Source organism: Musa acuminata, chromosome BXJ1-8 (genome assembly GCF_036884655.1).
Source record: "Musa acuminata AAA Group cultivar baxijiao chromosome BXJ1-8, Cavendish_Baxijiao_AAA, whole genome shotgun sequence".
NCBI classification, from domain to species: Eukaryota; Viridiplantae; Streptophyta; class Magnoliopsida; order Zingiberales; family Musaceae; genus Musa; species Musa acuminata.
This window is the reverse complement of record NC_088334.1, coordinates 46,581,336-46,601,796: the sequence shown is the minus strand read 5'-3', so window position 1 is coordinate 46,601,796 and position 20,461 is coordinate 46,581,336. Positions and strand designations below refer to the sequence as shown.

At 38.9% G+C, this 20,461-nt stretch overlaps 3 protein-coding genes across 3 annotated transcripts; 2 read left to right on the top strand and 1 right to left on the bottom strand.

Moving 5' to 3' along the window:
- Positions 1–1,347: 1,347 nt before the first annotated feature.
- Positions 1,348–8,263, top strand: LOC135588263 (serine/threonine-protein kinase D6PK-like). The gene is made up of 3 exons (XM_065080320.1): positions 1,348–1,575; positions 2,262–3,371; positions 7,185–8,263. The coding sequence occupies exons 2-3, from the start codon at positions 2,374–2,376 to the stop codon at positions 8,050–8,052; spliced, it is 1,866 nt and encodes a 621-aa protein (XP_064936392.1). The 5' UTR covers positions 1,348–1,575; positions 2,262–2,373; the 3' UTR covers positions 8,053–8,263.
- Positions 7,994–10,241, bottom strand: LOC135588265 (putative UDP-rhamnose:rhamnosyltransferase 1). Its single transcript, XM_065080321.1, has one exon. The coding sequence runs from the start codon at positions 9,911–9,913 to the stop codon at positions 8,531–8,533; it is 1,383 nt and encodes a 460-aa protein (XP_064936393.1). The 5' UTR covers positions 9,914–10,241; the 3' UTR covers positions 7,994–8,530.
- A 671-nt stretch (positions 10,242–10,912) lies between these two features.
- On the top strand, positions 10,913–20,189 carry LOC103996283 (serine/threonine-protein phosphatase 2A 65 kDa regulatory subunit A beta isoform). Its single transcript, XM_009417172.3, has 13 exons — positions 10,913–11,073; positions 12,989–13,399; positions 14,423–14,669; positions 15,044–15,156; positions 15,312–15,391; positions 15,630–15,771; positions 15,884–15,964; positions 17,037–17,141; positions 18,183–18,365; positions 18,535–18,627; positions 19,402–19,541; positions 19,618–19,684; positions 19,789–20,189. The coding sequence occupies exons 2-13, from the start codon at positions 13,007–13,009 to the stop codon at positions 19,906–19,908; spliced, it is 1,764 nt and encodes a 587-aa protein (XP_009415447.2). The 5' UTR covers positions 10,913–11,073; positions 12,989–13,006; the 3' UTR covers positions 19,909–20,189.
- The last annotated feature ends 272 nt before the right edge of the window (positions 20,190–20,461 follow it).

The window sequence follows — 20,461 nt, the reverse complement described above, 5'->3', positions numbered from 1 at the left end:
ATTTCTATCCTTTAAAGCAGCTTCGAGTTGCTGACACATCGATGATTTTAAATTTTTATCCTTCATATATACTCGGGTTAACTCGATAATTTCTGAGTTTTTTTAATCTATTTTTAAAATTTTTTTATAAAAAAATACTTCAATTTATACTCCTTCCAATTCGTCTTTTAATATTTTTACTATTTCTCCTTTGCCACATGATAGAATTATTTTTTCATAATAAAACATACAAAACAACTTGAGACATCCTTATTGAATATCTATTATAGATCTTGATACCATCTTATCGAGAAGGAAAAGAAAGAAAATCTCATATATTAATAATAAAAGGATAGATAAACAAAAAACAATCGAAGATTCATATTAAGATTTGCATCTTAGTGAGATGATATGGAACTTTTATCTGAGGATAAAAAATATGCATAAATTGAATACCTTCTTCCAACTATATTTGTTCGTAAAGAATTTAGATATTCATGCTTCCCATGTTCCAAAGATGACAAATGGAATCACTCTTCATGTACTTTCGATTTACTAATCTATAAAATATTATATAAGTATTTTAGAAATCCTACTAGGATTCAAATTATTTAAATCAACAAGTCCTTTATATATCAGAATTTATTACTATAAATATCACACATCACTTTATATTTCGACGAGGGGTTTTTATTTCTAATAAATTTAAAAATAATGGGAGAAAAGATTATATAAATTCTTTGGAATTTATGTAAGAGGATACATAACTCAATTTATTCTTGAGTTTATATATATAAATCAACTTTATGATTTATTATTTTGGTTATTAATCTATGAGATTTCTCTTTTGATTTTGGATTCTCATTTCAAGTTGAATGGTGATTTAAAAAAAAAAATGCCAAGTTCAAGATTTCTTTTTTTTTTTTTAGTCTAAAAACTTATAAGAGGAACACATCTGAGTGGGAAATTAGCATCTTTAATTCTCAAACTTCTCCACAACAAATTCTCATATGTAAATGTCAGCTCCAATGGGAGATTTATTAAGGAGGACAAGCTATTACTTCAAACCAATGGATAGGATAGTTGGCACCAAAGGGAATGAGTCCCACCAAATGAGTTGGCTCACAGGCGAGTGAGTGAGTTAGTGGGAAACCCATTCCAGATTGCATCAAAAAACAATAAATGGACATCAATCATCAATGCACATGCAATGCCGATGAGACTGTATCCTTCCATCTCCTCCCTTCAACGATCGGTGATCGCTGATGGGTTTTTGGGGGGTGGTGCGAACTGCACATTTTTGGTATTGGCTGCAGCCCTTCACGGCTACTTACTACTGATGCGCCAATTCTCACACTCCTCTCACATCACTCGACTTTCTTATCACCTTTCCCCTCTCTCTCTCTCTCTCTCTCTCTCTCTCTTTCTTTGTGGATACTGTTGACTGAGGATTGGGGGAATGGACAGGTAGATCTCCCATCCGAGCAGCCAAGAGGAGCCCTAAAGCTGAAATCTTTGGAAACTAGGAGTTGTGCTGGTACAGCAGCATCTCATTAGCCAGAGGGAACCCTAACGACCGCGATCTTGGGGAATTAGGTACTCCCGTCGGCCTCCTTTGCCCCCCCCCACCCTTCTTTGCTTGTTTTTAATCGTCAAGCGGGTCGAATCTCGGGAGGATGGGCGTCCTCTTTGATCGCACTCGCTGCCACGATTCGTGCTAGGAAAGCATCTTTCGACTCGTTCTTGGTTTCGGTTACGCAAAAGATGGGATCTTGTTGTGGCTTGTTTGCTCTCGCAGTCTACCTGAAACTGTGTTGCTTGATTCCTCTTGTTCCTCGTTTGTTTCCCTTGGAATTCTTCGTAATCTTGTCTGTGAGGGTTCCCCGGTAATCTCACGGCTTGATCTTGAGCGAATTGGTTGGTTAATTGGTTTCCTTGGGTGGCATTTGATCCATATGCTATTGCTGTTTGTGCTTCAAGCTTTATCCCTTATGTGTCCTTATAAAGGATAGACGGTTGATTTCCTTCACTCTTGTCCTTGGATGTAGCACTTTCGGATGGCACACCAAGATTTTATCTGGTGAATTTAGTAGATAATTTTTTTCTAAATTACCTGAAAAGATTTTATCTGGTCTTGCTCTGCTTATGTATATGATCATTAGTGTGCAGTAGATATGTTGCTTCAATGTTCTATAATTTTATGAAAAATGCAGTTTTCTTTGCCAACATTTTCATTATTCTGCTATGAATCCTAAATTTAAAACTTGTTTTTGGCTGGCAAGACATCCTCTGGTGTACCTATTGATGGGTTAAAGTTGAAGAGCTTCTTCAGCTTTATGAAGTACATATTCCATGGTATTTGTTGAATAAGTATAAAACTGAGTGTTTGGATTAATGGCTTCAAAGACACTTTCCAAACCTCTCTCAGAACAGCAACACAAGGTACCTGGTAGCCAAGTAGTTGAAAAGGCTTCGTTGCAACCTTCACCTCTACAGTTACCTGATCCAAGCAAACTGGAGTCTGATACACCAACAACGTTGCCAAAATCTATGCAGCAGAGCACACAAAAGCCTAAAACTGAACAAGTTTTGGAGGGTCAAAATTTGGATCGCCAACAAAAGGAAGCTGCTAACCTTTCAACGAACGAAACCACTCAAAAGGTTGCCAGATCTCTAGAGCATATTTCCTTGGATACATCTTCCAATACTATGAAGCAATCCGTCCAACAAGGTGATGTCAACGAGCTGCTTCAGTTGAACGGGACGGTGAGTTTGGAAACCAACAGATACGAAGAAAAGAAAAACTCTGGGCAGGGCAGTGAGAAATATAGCTCAGCTTCTGCTAAAGTTAGTGATGGAACCAGCAGTCTGACAAAGACTAGTGGAAGTGCTAAAATAAGTGACCGGATTGATAGCGGCAAGAGTAGTATGTGCAGGGGCAGTACAAGCAGTGATGTTAGCGACGATAGCACTTGTAGCAGCATAAGCAGCAGCATCAACAAGCCTCACAAATCAAATGATTCAAGATGGGAAGCGATCAAAACGATAAGGGCTAGAGATGGAATTCTTGGTTTGAATCATTTCAGGCTACTGAAGAAGTTGGGTTGTGGAGACATAGGTAGTGTCTATTTGTCAGAGTTGAGCGGGACAAAATGTTATTTCGCAATGAAGGTTATGGATAAACAATCTCTAGCAAGTCGTAAGAAGCTGCATAGAGCCCAGACAGAAAGGGAGATATTGCAATGTCTTGATCACCCATTTCTTCCAACATTGTATACTCACTTTGAGACAGACAAGTTTTCATGTTTGGTAATGGAGTTCTGTCCAGGAGGGGATCTGCACACACTTAGACAGAGGCAGCCTGGAAAATATTTCTCAGAACAAGCTGCCAAGTATGGATCTAGCTCCCTTTTCTTCTTGTTCTTTCTATTTAGACATCTGTTGCATGGATAATTATGCCCTCTTATCAAAAACTTGTGACTCATTTAATGTTCACTTATGATAAACTTGGCTTTTTCTGATAATGTGAAATAATCTCATTATGTTTTTTCTTGACCTTTAGTTTTATTTGATTAAGGGTGTAACTTTGTGCAGACGGTTGTCATATGATTGACAGAAGTTGAATTTTATGAACATACTTGTAAGAATAAGAATATATCAAATATACTATGAAATTTTCATTTGATTAACTTATCAAATCATTCTTTTGTACCTTATTGGATCACTCTATTATAAACACTGTTTGCAATCTGACATCATAAAAGAAACTTGATTACAAATTGACATTAATCTAGCCAATTTAAATATCTTATTGGATATATTGAATGTACACACTGAATATTTGTGGAATTCATGACAACTGAATATAGCATCATTAGTTCAATTAGGTCCATGATAGAATTTTATGCATGCTATGATGGATCTGCGGTGTCTTATTCTTGAAGTTGGTCTGTATTGTGGAATTATCATGAGTACAGAAAACCTTCTGCCTCAGCTTTTAGACTGCTTAAAGGATGGCCAAACTGGAAACTAAAAATTATGAAGGCTGAAGGGAAAATAAGGGTCAAATAGATGGAAGGGATGAGGAGAGGCACAGCTGGCATAAGAACTATGTAAAAAAAAATTTAAATTAAAACAAATAAAATAAAGTTGTTCCCACCATTCACTTATATAATTAATCCAAATATTGGTTTTATCTTAATAGCTCGAATGATAATAACACAAATGTAAAGGAAAAAAAGTAATGGTAACAAGGGAAGAGGAAGAAGAAAACGTAATAGAAAGGAGAAAAGAAGAGGACGACTGTTTATCTGATAGTGTGAAAATTAGTCACTCTGATCTCCTTTTCTTAGTAGTGGCATATTTCTGCAGTATCAGTTATAATTCTCCGGCTATGCTTAATTTGGCAGCATGGGTCTTGCAACCGATTCGTTAGGCTTATGCAGCACTTATTTATATTTATATGTAGGATCACATATACAATTCCATGAATATACAATACGAGTAGATGGAGTGCACAAAGGTATTTCTGGGAGTTCAACTGCTTATGCTACTGCTTTTTCCTCTTACCATACATGAATCATGTTAATGCTACATTCTCTCATAATATACCTATTTCGTGGTTCTTATGACTTAAGTAGTTCTCATTAAGTACGAATGTGATCACACACATCAATTCTTAGTTTGATCATCATTTATTGTAAACCAATTTCTTTTAAACTTAGAATGTTTCTTATTTGGGTTGGTACTCGATTAAAAGTTTCAATATAGTATTATCTATTGCATATGTGTGTGAGTATTGCCTACATGCTATGTGGTGATTAAACCATCCACAATGTGATTGCTTTTTAGAATATTGACCAGTTGGTCCTTTACTTTCTCAGAGAAAAAAGGACTTCCCATTCATCTTAGGATTTCATTAAATTTGATCTCATGTCCCATAGATCTTACAAATTATTGACAAAGAAATGTTCAAAATTTTATATGCAGGCTTTTTAGTTGCTTGGGCTTTCGAGAGGGCACGAGGCTTTTGCCTAGAGTAACTTAGATGAAGCCTGCCAGAAGCATATCTTCGATATCACTTCTGATTAAATTTAATACTTTAACTCTCCTGTAGCAGACCATCTAAGAGATCATGCACCAAACAAAATGGACAAGTAGCTGCATAACAATTGACTGTAAAGTGACAAAGATCAGACCATTTAGTATATGCATAATGATGTCATGCAGTAGATTACATAGTATACTGGTTTTTTGAACATAACATATCCTATCCGAAGGGTTAGCGTAGTCAAGATGGGATTGCTGAGACAAGATTGATACCTGGTGTTGCAAAATATAGTAGATAGGGTGGTATGAGAAATATGCATTTGTTGAAAAGAAGAGATGAGATTAATGGAGGACAAAAATGAGAAAAGTTATCTTAGATGGTTTGGACATACAAAAAGAATCTGAAAGTGCACGACTGCACATATTACTTGAGGTGAAACTGAACTTTTTAGGAAGGATAAAACCATAGTGAAAATTCATATATGAGTTAACTAGAGACATTGCATTACATAGAGTCAAATAGTGGGAGGAGTGATCATTGTTGCTCCTCTGCGATCTGGGAGACCATGGTTCAAGTTATAGAAATAATCCTAGGACTGCATACACTAACCCTCTTCAAACCTTGCATTGGCAAGGAGCCTTGTGCACTAGGTACGCCCTTAGAGTTTAGTAGCGGGAAATGATTCATATAGCTGACCCCAACTCATTGGTTTGTTGTATTAAAGTTATAATGTGCTTGGCTACAAAACATAGGAAAAGATACAGTGGCTTTGGCCATGATTCTAATATCGTGTAGTGATTGTACTAAGGAACTAGGTTGGTACGTCCTGGTCCTCATTTGACAAATAAACAGGCTGTCTGGTTTGAGCTGGCATACCATATACATTGAACTGGTCCAGTAAGTAGCCAACTTGGCTAGTTGGTATGTAGCTAGATTGGGAATCATATTGCTGTTGCTTTTAAGAATCTAGACAGCCATAACATCCTTATGTAATTAGTGTATAGTATATTAATATTTTGTTCCATCAAAGAAGCATAAAACTTAGTTGCACAGAAGATATCACATTCTAATTTCGCTAGTGTGACAAAGGGCAATGTCCATATCAGCAACGACCCACACCAGCTAATCCACTCCCATCTGACCAGCCCCGAGAACGGTTCAATTTAATTGACACAAGAAGATATCCAATGAAACAGTGACCATTTTGGTGAACAGTCAGGTCCTACTTGCAGTCAGCAGGAGCTAAAGGGCCCAGTCTGGACCAGTACAAGCTCTTTTTTCCTTGTCCGACATGGGGTCTTTGACTCCTAGCAGCAGCCGGACAGGTGTATGAGGCCCTTGTTTGGAGTAAACTCCAGTTTCTGAATTCTGTTTGGACTCCCAACAGGGCCTGCAGCTCTCTCTATTCTAGGAGAGCAACATTTGATAGCTATGAAAGCCTCATCACAGATGGACAACAGCAGTTATTCAGCATATGAACTATCTCTTCTAGTTATTTCTAGCCTTAAATCATAGTTAGCCTACTAAGACAAGGAATAGGCAATACTAGCCTGAATACATAGGCATAGTAGCCTCTTTGGGATCCTTTTTGTCGTATTTGTCTGGAAATTCCAGCAATGAGATCTCTTTTATTTTCCCTTAAATTCTCTTTGGGAGGCTTCTTCTTTTTGTCAAAGTAGAGAAGCACCAGTTAGGGAGTGCAATCTAATCTCAGTTTCTTAAAACCAAGTTGTGCCGTCTTTTTCATCTAGTGGCATTCCGTAACTGGTGTACACCAATGCTATTTGCTACATGTGCATTTGTTATTTGTTCCATTGCATCTTTGCATGATCAACTGGTGGGTTTAGTATAATTCTCTCTCTTTCTCTTTCTTTTGCTTGTTCATGCAACTTTTTGTATTTGTGGCTAACATCTTAAATGACTAGAGCTAACAATCTTATGATACCTTATTTTCTTTATTGAGGTTGAATTTGCGGACGTCCTAACTTTTTGAGACATGATTGATCTGTATGTTCTCCAATGTAGCTGTAAACCAGATATATAGTATTGCTATGCTTTAAATGTAACTGTCTCATACTTTTCATGAAGTCCTGAACGCATATTGACCATACCTGTGATCTATGACCGTTTTCTGTTTGTTTTCTTACAAATGCAGGATTTACATAGCGGAGGTCCTCCTTGCTCTAGAATACCTGCACATGCTGGGCATTATCTATCGTGACCTGAAGCCAGAGAATGTCCTTGTCCGAGAAGATGGCCACATCATGCTCTCTGACTTTGACCTCTCCCTCCGTTGTGCTGTTAACCCCACCCTCGTCAAATCCTCCAACCCCAACTCTGAGTCCTTCAGAAGAAACAACCCTGTTTACTGTGTTCAGCCTGCGTGTATCGAACCATCCTGTGTCCAACCTTCTTGTGTGGTCCCAACAACATGCTTCTCCCCTCGGCTTTTTTCCTCAAAGTCCAAGAAACATCAGAAACAGAAGTGTGATACTGGAAACCAGGTCAGCGCACTCCCTGAACTCGTTGCAGAGCCTACAGATGCAAGGTCTATGTCATTCGTTGGTACCCATGAGTACTTGGCCCCTGAGATCATCAAGGGAGAGGGGCATGGTAGTGCAGTGGATTGGTGGACGTTTGGCATCTTCCTGTATGAGCTTTTGTTCGGGAAGACACCCTTCAAGGGCTCAGGCAACCGTGCTACACTGTTCAATGTGGTGGGTCAACCATTGCGATTTTCAGAGTTTCCAGTCGTAAGCTTCGCTGCCAGGGATCTCATTAGGGGATTGCTTGTCAAAGATCCGCAACACCGGCTTGCTTATAAACGTGGGGCTACAGAGATAAAGCAACACCCGTTCTTTGAGGGTATCAACTGGGCCTTGATAAGATGTGCAAGTCCTCCCGAGATCCCCAAGCCCTTTGAAATCGCTCGGCCCCTAGGGACTGCAGCATCAGCAAGCCAGAAGGCCAGCCTCACCTCTGAGAAAGGTTCTGATAACTACCTGGAATTTGATTTCTTCTAGTGAGCTTTCAAAACTGGAATTCTTATCGTATTTAGGGCAAGTGTAGAGCTTCTGAATGCTATTTAGAATCTCAGTGATCTTCTTCTATACATGTTGTGATTCTGCTTGTATTTCTATTGTTGTTTTCTCAACTCGACTGTATGGGTTCTACATCTGTAAGCAATGGATGCTAGAGTTCCTACATTTCTGTGAAGGTGATCGATCTCTCGAAGCCTTTCCATCTGTCAAACTGACCTCTGACGCTACTGTATCTGCTCGTTGCATTTCTGGTTCTTTTCTCGAGTGCAAATTAAAGCTTCTCTTTAGCCATTTGTTGTCTGCGCACAGAATGACGCTTGTCATCTCATCTGCTTCTCTTTATACTTGGAACACAGCTCCTCGTCCTGTGTGATATCACAGCTCAAAAGATTCAATTAGTTTGCGTCGGATGTCGGTCGAGCTTTGACCTGAATTAAACCAGTCCAAGATTGCTTTACATCTAATTATTATGATGTTGCAGATACTGAACAAACTCATCCACGTACTTTTCATGGCATTCTGTATCGCCAAACACATCTTTCATCTCCTTGGCGGCGTCTCTAATTTTCTTCCCTGCTTCCTCCACCATTACCAGTCCAATTGCGTGCGCCACTGCTTCCCTTGTGAAAGACCCGTCTTCCTCGTCTCTTCCTATCTCCACACCCAACGATTTCTCCTCCATGAGTCGCGCATTAAGGCCTTGGTCAAAAGCAATGGGTAGGAGGACGAGCGGGCGGCCGAAGGCGAGGCCTTCGATGAGAGATCCCCAGCCGCAGTGCGTCAGGAATCCGCCCACGGATTCGTGCGCCAGAACCTGGAGCTGAGGAATCCACCCAAAGGCGACGACACCGCGCCCCTTGAGTCGCTCCTCGAACCCTTCCGGCAACGCTTCCATGTCGTCCGGCCTCCTGAGAGCCCAGAGGAATGGCAGGCCGCCCTGTTCCAATCCAAAGGCCAGCTCGCGCAGCAGCTCCGCGCTTAGCGCGACCTCGCTCCCCAAGGCAATGTAAAGAACAGATCCAGGAGCTTGATCGCGCAGCCACAGGAAGATGTCCCCTGTGTTGGCACCCTGGTTCGCCTCGCCACTCCGGTCCTTGATCGAAGGAGGAAGTAGGCCTACTGGAATCACCGGCTTCTCGTTGTGCTCTCGAAGAAGGCTTAACCATTCACGCTCGAACTCGGTGCACGCGCGTACGGCCATGAGCTCGCATCCTTTGCCAACCATCTCGATTCGACGCACCAGCGACACCCCCGAGACGTCGTCTCGCTTCACGTGGTCGCTAAGGCTGCGGACCTCGTGCGCTCGATAAGCCAGTTTGGTCGGAAAGGGGATCCACTCCGGCGGCGTAGTGAACGCCTCGACGGGCCGCTGCATCCCTCTTCCACCTGGTCCCGTGAAGAACGCGCTGACGAAGGACGGGAACGTGTTGAAGAAGATGCACGGGACGCCCACCCTGGTTGCAATCAGAGGCAGCCAATATGGAGCGTAGTCATGGATGATCCAGCTGGGCTTCGGAGACGTCTGCACGAGGAACTCGGCCACGGACTGCTCGAGGCCATCGAAGGCCTTGTTGAGGTATTTGACCTTCTCCCGTGGGAGGTCGCTGGTGGCCTCTGCGCCGTCGGGGAGGCCCTCGCATGGCGGCAAAGGGATGGGGACGAAGTCTATGGATGGAGCTAAAGAGGGAGGGAGCTTGGGGAGCCTGCTGATGTTTCTTGGGGTCGATAGGAAGAAGACATGGTGGCCTCTTTTGGCTAACGACTTGGAGAGCTCGAGGAAGGGTATCAAGTGGCCAAAGGCCAGCCATGGGAACAGAACAACGTGGAGACTGCTCTCCGCCATGATCACAGCAGCTCTCTGAACCGATCTCAAATAAGACGAGCCTCGCAGAAATCTATATCACACACCACGAGTGATAGAACAGTGGTTTCTGCACCACACGGAGACGTGTTGGAATCGGAATCGATTGCTTTGCCTTCTGGGATTCAGAATCCAAGGCAACACAAGATCTGCCGTGGTGCTGCTAAATGACCGTAACATACGGAAGCACCCTCTCTCCATCAATGGAGGGAACGCTCCTGCCATCTGTCCTTCACCGCTTACGACTGCGAATGATACGCCCACAGGTCCTGCAATCCGTATTCTGAGAAATGTTGGCAAAACCAAAACATCCAATGCGTCGTTTCTGAATGACAAAAGCTCCCTTCATTACCACTATGCTGATGTTTGCACTCAGAAAAACCAGTCACGGCATTTGGATGCATGAAAATTACACAAGAATCATGATATAAATATAAATTTTTTATATCTTAAATATTGATGCGATTGATAGTCGCTTATTTAAAATCTTATCTAACATTTTTTACAACTAAAAATTAATTTATTAGTATAAATCATATTTTTTAAGCTACTGATTAGCTTGATTAGTATAGATATCTTGATAGTTTATCGTAAGATCTTAAGCTCGACTCTCACTTTCGTCGCTTACTTAAAAAATAATTACATAACTTCATCCGATATATTTTTATAACGTGCTAGCCATTTTCATAGATCAATAAAATATATCTTCATCATTTATTTTTTATAAAAAAAAATTATGTAAGCTCATTTTTGAAGTATTCTTTTATGAAAATAATAAAAGGAGTGCAAATGACTATGAAAGAAAAAGGAAGAATAATAAAACGAGCAAGTCCTTTTGAGTGTGGTTGAAAACACTTGTAATCTCTGTTCATGGCTACTTTTGCATTTCAAGTTCATTTCATTTCACTCCATAAGCGGGCAGGCAATAAATGGGCCACGGCCCGGTCCTTTAGGGCCTCACTGTGTGTGCTCTCTGTCCCTCCTCGCCACGCCAGTCTCTGTTACCAGCGTATACTTTTCCTTCACCGTAACGAATCACAGAGGGCACTGCCGACTCTTCCGCGTCCTTCGCCGAAGCCAATCCAAATCGCCGCCTCCAAACGCGAGAGGGCAATCGATCTTTCTTGTTCTTCCTCTTTTCGGTACGACCCCTCGGTTGGATCTCTCGATCTCCCTTCGTCTTTCCAAATCTCAAAGATCCATTCTCTAGATTTTTTGCGAGCTGTTTTTCCAGGCAATGTTGGGAGTGGCTTCTTCGATACAGTGCTTTCGATCCAGTTATTTGTCTTTAGATTGTTTATGCCCGCTAACCAATTGGGTAACGAAACTAGGAATTCTTGATTAGGAAGGTTTCACCTCTTGAATCCTGCTGGTTTCTATGAACTAGACTATAAATGTCCATGTACTTGGATTAATGTCATCGCTACATAGTGTCGGTGAATACCTCAATGCTGAGTACTCAACATGGATTGTCATCTTGTGATTTGATTGGAGAAGATGTGGGTGATTATAATTGCAAAACGGGCCATAAAAGAGGAAGGGAGGCGGCATTTTTGTTTAGGTGGGCCGGGGATGGCAAAATAGGGAATCAGCTTATTCTAGTCAAAGTTTGCTTTAATATTTGTTTCCTCTTTTTGGATCTCGATTAAATGATGCTAAGATCACTATAGTATAAGCTTTTTCTGGAATGTGATAAGACTGATAAAATTGGATCCTGATAGATGCAACTATAGAGGGGAAACACAATCGTGAGTATATATAATGGAACCTGCAGCCAGAGGTAGGTCTTCTGTCATTGATCCTTTTAAAAGAGGTCTAATTCACCGACCAAGTTAGTTGGCCAAGATGGTGTCTTTTAAATGTATTCTGATTTTAGATTTTTCAAGATGCATCGCTGCATTATATGGGTTTTTCATTAGTCAGACCTGGTAAACTTGGTATGTCAGACCTGATAAGTTTTATACTCAATTGAATGCTAAGCAAGGGACCAAGTGTCAAACTAGGCCTATGCAGTATAAATTGAAAAATTTTCAGCTGATGCTTTGTTGGTTGAGGTAATATAAGAGAATTATGCATGTCGATAATATGGGCCACCTATATATTCTACATATGAAACATAGATCTTGATGGAAAATTGTGTTATATCTGCCATATGGTGCTCTGGTGGTCCAAAAAGATCATCGGAGCACCAACAAGTTAATGCTAGACCAGATAAATGTATGCATCTGGGTAAAGGATCAGTCACACATTTCTCTGATAAATCAACCCTGTGATTACATCACTTTTGTGAAATACTTATCTTGCTTCTTTCATTGCATATTGTTTGTAAAGGAAAATAAAACGGTGTATTAGGTGAACCAAGCCACTTGTCCAGAACAAGAAAGGAGATGACAAATTGTATAGTAATTCCAGTTAATTTCTCAAATAAACACTTGCTAATAATTTTATGAATTGGTGCTTAGGAGACTAGGAGTGGGGAAAGTGAAGTTTGTTATAAAGGAGAAGTGACATTAGGCAGTAGGCAACAGGTTAAGATTTTTTTTCCACTGGCTATTAATGGTTTTAGGTAAAAATTCGTCACAGTGGATGTTGCTGTATAACATAAAAAGAGGTCAGCGGATTAGAATGTGACAATCTAATTCACTAAACAAAGTGCTGCATTGTAATTTTTGACAGATGTTGGTTGATCGTTTAAATTTGCGGTGTCAGCTAGGTGTTTTTCTTTATTGTGGTGATGTTTTGAATTCAATCTATCTGATGAGTTGGTCAGACAAAGGGGTTAATATGGGTTCATTTCCTTGCACAGTGTGACTCTTACTAATTTAAGCATCATAATAGGATAAATACTAGAGTATGGACTTCAGGAGAAACATTTAGCAAATGATACATTGGTTATACCAGTTTTTAATTCAGGGAGCCAACTTAAATGCTCACTGTACGCATGCAGATGTTGTTCTCAGTAATATTCAGCCTATTTGTGCCCACATTTTACTCTATTTCTCTTAGTAATATATCCTTATAATTACGTTTTTCTTTTCTGGTTTTTGGGAGTTACAGGGAATTTAGTTTATTCTGATGGCTGCAACTGGTGAGCCGCTGTACCCAATAGCTGTGCTGATAGATGAATTAAAGAATGAAGATATTCAACTACGGCTAAACTCTATCCGGAAACTTTCTACTATTGCACGGGCACTTGGCGAGGAGAGGACCAGAAAAGAATTAATTCCATTTCTTAGTGAAAACAATGATGATGATGATGAAGTTCTTCTCGCAATGGCAGAAGAGTTGGGTGTGTTCATTCCATATGTTGGTGGTGTGGGCTATGCTCATGTTTTGCTTCCTCCACTAGAGACATTGTGTACTGTAGAGGAAACTTGTGTTAGAGACAAGGCTGTTGAGTCACTTTGTCGTATTGGAGCGCAAATGAAGGAAAGCGATTTGGTGGGTTGGTTTGCCCCTTTGGTAAAGGTAAGATAATTTAATTAACTTTTGTGAGAATACTGATTTTCTTCCTATATTTGATAAGTGCCTGCTCCCAATATCGCCTTTGATGTCAACTATTTTTCTAAGTGTGGTACCATATTCTTCTGTTGGCATATTTTCAGCATTCATGAGATGTTGTCAAGCAAGGAAAGCTCTTTCTTCATCAAATGTCTAGCAAGGATTTTCATTCCTTCTGTTTTTTGTTTTGGATCTATAGGATCATAGAAGTTGCAGAGAACTTGATACTAAAAGATTCATAAAACTGATATATACTACAGTTGTGCCTCTTTCGAGGAAATTCATTTTAGTGCTTGCTAGAATTTACAGATTTATTGGCAACTAGCTTATTGCTTAGAGAAGTCTGTTAAGATCCTCACTGAGATCATCTACGGTACTAATGAATATCTTTATATTGTGCAACCATTATCTACTTTTCACATAGTTTACAAGAACAACAACAATAATACACCGTAATGTCCAAGCTATATGGGTTGACCATATGGATCTTTTCCCATCATGGAGCTCTCCACAAGGTGGTATCTCTAGTTAAAAGACGAGCATAAAATCTTTCTACAAGGCATAAAATCTCATTTTATCCAGAGATTGTCATAGACATAATTTGATTTATGTTGTTGCTGTATCATATTTAAATGGTAAATAAAAGCTATAGCAACTTTAATGCTAAAAAGCACTCTTCAGTTGATAAAAATGCAGAGATAAAAAAGGTAAATTGGATATCTAACTTTAAGATTTGCTTGTGGATAACATATGCATGTGCTTAAACATCTTGGGCTGAATATATTTAAGATCATGTGAAGCACTTTGTCACTAAGCAACAGGGGTATTAAATAAACATGCCCACCATATTGTAGGATCTCATGCTAATGACAGATCCTGGTACTGCCAACTTATGCTTTGTGTAGATTTGGAAACTCCTAATTTTGTTTCACCAGTTTAATATGTTTGTATATCTTGTTTGGGTTGTGATGCTGTGCCTTCTATTTCCAGAGACTAGCAACTGGTGAGTGGTTTACTTCTCGGGTTTCCTCGTGTGGTCTCTTTCATATTGCTTACCCGAGTGCACCAGATCAGTTGAAGGTTGAACTAAGGTCCATATATGGTCAGCTGTGCCAAGATGACACGCCTATGGTGAGAAGAGCTGCTGCATCAAATTTAGGCAAATTTGCTGCTACTGTTGAACCAAGCCATTTGAAGACTGACATCATGTCAATGTTTGAGGATCTAACACAAGATGGTAATCTTTTCCGACCAATATATTCTATAATCTATTATCATTCTTCCATGAGGTCTATTTTTACCTGTCACTAGTTTCTACACCGAAGGACCTGCATTTTGTTGACTTTTATTGGCACTTGAAATGATTAGATGATGTAAGTTGGCTGCTTTGTCATCTTTATACTTTTTGTAGTGACAAAACATTCATAACAACAATTGTTTTTTCATTTGGGAATCATGATTGGATATCATTATTATCATTCATTCCTAAATCTCATGATTTGTCCTACAGTATGAAGTTTTATAAATTAACCCTCTTTCTTTTTCATAATTTTTCTCCTAGTCTTTATTCTGCTTCTAAAGAGCTACTCCCACTGAACTTTTATGATTCAGATCAAGATTCTGTGCGCCTGTTGGCTGTTGAGGGTTGTGCAGCACTTGGAAAATTGCTGGAATCCCAGGAATGCATTGCACATATCCTTCCAGTCATTGTCAATTTCTCACAGGTAAGCAAGCTGCATGCTACTTCTATAACAAGAAAATCTTCTGTTCATTGTAATTTTGTCATTGTAGTATATACACAGAGGTACAGAAAAAAAATCTATGCTTTTCTTTTTATGTATTCTGGTATATGATTTATGTGCCTAATTTTCTTGACCAGGATAAATCATGGCGTGTCCGCTATATGGTTGCAAATCAATTATATGAGCTTTGTGAGGCTGTTGGCCCTGAAGCTACCAGGTGATACCTTTGTTATAATGTATTAGTTTTCTGTTTCTTGATGTGGACTTCTGCTTAAAGTTAGTCTGTCAAGGTTAGCATAATGTTATAGTAATTATGATCAGTTTTCCTAGTCAAAACCCATCTCTAGCATTTAAGTCTGAAACTGTGGTTTTTCCTAAACTGCAATTTTTTCACAAACATTGAACTTATTGGAGATATTTTGTTACCTGACTAATTTTTCCTCCCCTTAAATAAGGATTGATCTTGTACCAGCATATGTTCGGCTTCTTCATGATAATGAGGCTGAAGTGCGCATAGCAGCTGCCGGGAAGGTGACAAAATTTTGTCAGATTTTAAGTCCAGAACTTGCAATTCAGCATATTATTCCATGTGTAAAGGTGCACTTTATTTACCTATTGGTTATAACTGACTGCTGCAATGAATCTCTTATATGTCTTATGTACTTCTTTCCCTGATATGAACTTTAATTTAACAATGTGATGTCCCCAGGAATTGTCATCAGATTCTTCACAGCATGTTCGCTCAGCTTTAGCTTCAGTAATTATGGGGATGGCACCGATCTTAGGAAAGGTATGGCAACAATGCGACCTTTATGGCTTGTTCTTTAACATACAACCATAAGCAGGATCTTTTAATTTCATATGTTTTGCAAGTTAGTAGATCATGATAGTGAGTTACTCCATAGCAGTTACAAACCTTGGAAATTGTTCTCTGGAGCTTGATTTTCCATGTGGTTTTCCACCAGCTATAATTTTTTCCACACAATAATATAGTTTTCTGACTTTATTTTTGCATTTTACAATTTTTTTTCTTACTTTGCTATAGATTGTGCTAAATTATTCTGTCTTAAATAGTGATTTGGTGTTGCGAATATCATTTTTGCTGTACTGTTGCTATAGCGTATGAGGGCAATGCAAATGTATGCCTTAGAAAGCATGATTTGTTTGTACCATAAATGATCACAACCATTAGAAATACGCTTACTTCAGAAGTTACGGTCGATTTACTTGTCACCTGTGTTTGCATATTAAAAAATATATATATTCTGTTACCATATTAGATTATTTCCTGCATTTATTTGTTTTTTAAGTGTTTTGATTTTTCTACAAGTTTTGCTGATGCTCTGTTTACTAGGTTGATGACCTTATTTATTGGATGGTCATGGAAAGTCATGAAGTTAGAAGTTATACATCGTCTGTTGGTTTTACATTATATTAGTTCTTTTGTTGTTTTTCTTGGTGTTAGTATTATTCATATATATGCTGGTCATGGAGTGTAAGGATGACCCAAATATTTGATTATTTCTACACCTGTACACCATTTATTTTGTAGCTCTTAAATTTCCAAATATCAGTCCTTTAAGTAGCTTCCTTTTAATTACTTTCTGTGTATGATACTTCAAGTCTTCAAGCATTGCATTATGCTTGAGTTCCTATGTTTCACAAGTGAATAATAAGGTTTTGTGTGTAGACATATATATGTAAATGTTCCAAGCATCTCAGCTAGTTCAAATATATGTATCTATTGGTACCATGTCTGACATCTGGTGTTGTATTATGTGTCTGATAGTACAGGATGAGGTTCATTCTCACCCTTATTGTGGCTTATTGGCAAGCTTACCGGTGCTTTATTTTCTCTGTAGGATGCAACTATTGAACAACTTCTTCCAATTTTTCTTTCCCTTTTAAAAGATGAGTTTCCAGATGTCCGGCTCAATATAATCAGCAAACTAGATCAAGTAAATCAGGTAAACTTTTCCGTGGTAATCTGTTTGCAAGTACATCCTCCTGCCATTGTTTATTTTTCACACAGTTTTATATGCCTTGGTTTCTTTATGTCAACCTATTTGTTTACTGTACATAGTACAACACTGCATTCTTCTGAGATATTTTTGTTAATATATACCACAAATCTCTTTTATGGTATTGGGGTAAAGAACTTGCATAGCCTTTGCTTTTCGATTTTACTTTAGTTGCCTTTTTGTGTTTTTCTTTTGATGTCGATGTGCAGCAAGACAAAAACAAATGCACAATTGTGCTTTTAGCTACTCTTCACAGGCCTACATGCATTGTTAGGTGCTTGTAATAATATTGATTTTTCCCAACTTAACTGATAAACAAGAGAGGTCAGATCTGATATGAACCAGGGCATCCTTTCTCATACCAATTTCTTTTTGCGTGCAAATTTCTGTTCATTGATGAATGGCCAGGGTCACTAAAATTCAGCATCAACCAAATACAGATCCATATCTGACAACATCAATTTTAGAATGAACGATGTGTTCAAATGGAGTTGCTTATTTTTTGAACAAATAACCATTTACTATGATAAAAGAGTCAAGGATTACCAATAAGCATGTTGATTCTAAAGTCCATGTCAGTACCGGTAGCACAGGTCACCATGGAGCATGTTGGTATCCTTTTAAAACATCATTTTTTCACAACCACTAAAGCTGATCAATAGTTGTTAAAGGATAAAGACACTTGTGACCATGTAATTTTACTTAATCGATTTTTTGAGGTTCTTGTTTATTACTATAAGGAGAACAAAAATTCTATTGCTTAAACATAAAAAAAAGTTGATTTCTTACTTATATTGATATATTGATGTGGTTACTCCTTTATACATTGGTGCAACTGACAAATGACATGATTTCTAGTCCCTATTGAAGCTATGGCACATAATTTATATAATGAGTGGCGTTGGCCAAATTTAAGCTGTGTAATATCACCAGATACTATTTCATTTTTGGGATTGTCCTAGAAATTGTGGTCAAATTGGTTTGCAGGTTATTGGAATTGATTTGCTGTCGCAATCTCTCTTACCTGCCATTGTTGAGCTTGCAGAGGATAGACATTGGCGAGTTCGGCTCGCCATAATTGAATATATCCCTTTGCTGGCAAGTCAATTAGGTGTTGGATTTTTTGATGATAAACTTGGTTCTCTTTGCATGCAATGGTTGGAAGATAAGGTATGCAAGTTTTATTTTATTAACTTACATTGAGACATAATCTATCTTATTGCAAACTCTTTCTTCATAGTGCAATGATTCTTTATCATTCTATACTATCTGCAAGGTAGATCTGACTAGAAAGGTATTATTTATGAATTGGTTTACATGAACTTTAATCATACTGCAGGTCTTCTCCATAAGAGAAGCAGCTGCTAACAACTTGAAACGCCTTGCAGAAGAGTTTGGCCCAGAATGGGCAATGCAGCACATAATTCCACAGGTTTGCTTTTGAAAGTCAGTTTATATACGAGGACTGCATGTGCCAGCCTACTGTGCAGTTTGGCATGGTTTGTTACTTATTTCATCAAACCAGTATTGTATGGCAATGTGCTTATGTGGCACTGGGCATATGAATTGCTTCTGATAATTGGCTGATATATTACAGCAGCCAAAAATGTTGGAAAATTAAAAGCTTCTGTTATATGATATAATTACTCCTTGATCTTGATGTAATCAAGGTTTTGTGCATCTACAATCATCCCCCTTGCTTATGCATTCCACCAATGCATCATTCCATTATAATTTTGCAAAGGTAAAAATCAATGGCCTTGTCAGGCATATTTGAGAATTTATACAGAAAGAGTCGCTTGCTGGTGATGCTCCACTATGCAAAAGACACCTAATTTTAAGATCTTTCTAAACAAGTCATACACAGCATATTGAATAAAAAAAAATGACTGAACAATAAAAAAAGCTACATTAGACCATGCTTCATTACTAGAATGTTACAGCACTAGCTTATCATTGTCTCCTGAGTGTTATGATACTTGATCTTTGTCCAACATAAACATTGTGATCTTGTCTGAGGCATGTCACCGACTAATGCAAAGTAATTGGTCTATGTTGGCCGCTAATGCAAATTTCAGAGGCTTTCAGCATTTGTAATTTATGAAATTGAAATTTTCTTATAATTTTTGTGGAGGAGACAGAGGTTCATCAGGTTCTGAAGCACTGTAAATCTGTGATTTGAAAAGCATGATTGTTTGCTTTGCAGGTGCTGGAGAAGATCAATAATCCACATTACTTGTATCGTATGACCATTCTACAAGCGATTTCTCTGCTGGCCCCTGTCATGGGTGCCGACATCACATGCCAAAAGCTATTGCCCGTAGTAATTTCTTTATCGAAGGACAGGTAAATTGGCAATTGCATTCGGTTCATTTATCATGTACAACCATCTAAGAATCTGTTGGGAAATTCCAATTGACAGGGTGCCCAACATCAAGTTCAATGTCGCAAAGGTTTTGCAGTCACTTGTACCCATCGTTGGCCAATCTGTGAGTAGTAGTAGATTCATGTGGTTCTATTATCTTAAAAGTCAATCTTCACTGTTCTGCTGCTGTCGTGATTTATTTGAGTTGTGCTCAAAATCCTTCTGCAGGGGGTGGAGGTAACAATTCGTCCGTGTCTGGTCGAGCTCAGTGAGGATCCAGATGTGGATGTCAGATACTTCGCAGGCCAAGCACTACAGGCGTGCGACCAGGTTATGGTATCAGGCTAGGATTGCATTTGATGCCTCCTGATACACCTGGATCTTTTATATCCACATCATTACCTGGCAACTTATTCTCTGTCTAGGTTCCCTTAGTTCTCAATTGTGACCATAGGAAAATTACTTCTATTATTTTTACCAGTCTCTGCTTTACTTGTTATAGATGGAGATTTTGTGTTTTGTTTTTTATTTTTCTTCAAGCAAGCTTCTTGTTAGTTTCTTGTTTCTGTTGAAAACGAATAAGCAAACCAGTCTATGATTGAAAATTTTGATGCCTTGTTTTATGCTTATGTACTATATAGTGCAGCATCCTAAATAAAAATGATTCTGATTGCTATACGTACGTCGAATTTTAACCCTCGTAGGGGCTGTCACCTCCTTTGAGGCCTTCACGGGGACCACACTAATCCACAAAAGTCATACATATTTGGTATGTGTTTTTAGGTAGTCGTCGGTGGGTGTCTCCATAGGATCATGTCTGGTGTTGCAGTTCTAAGTTGGTGAGTATCTGTGGGATCGATCATGTTTGGGTGGTGCAAGAATTGCAGAAGCTGTTTGGAAT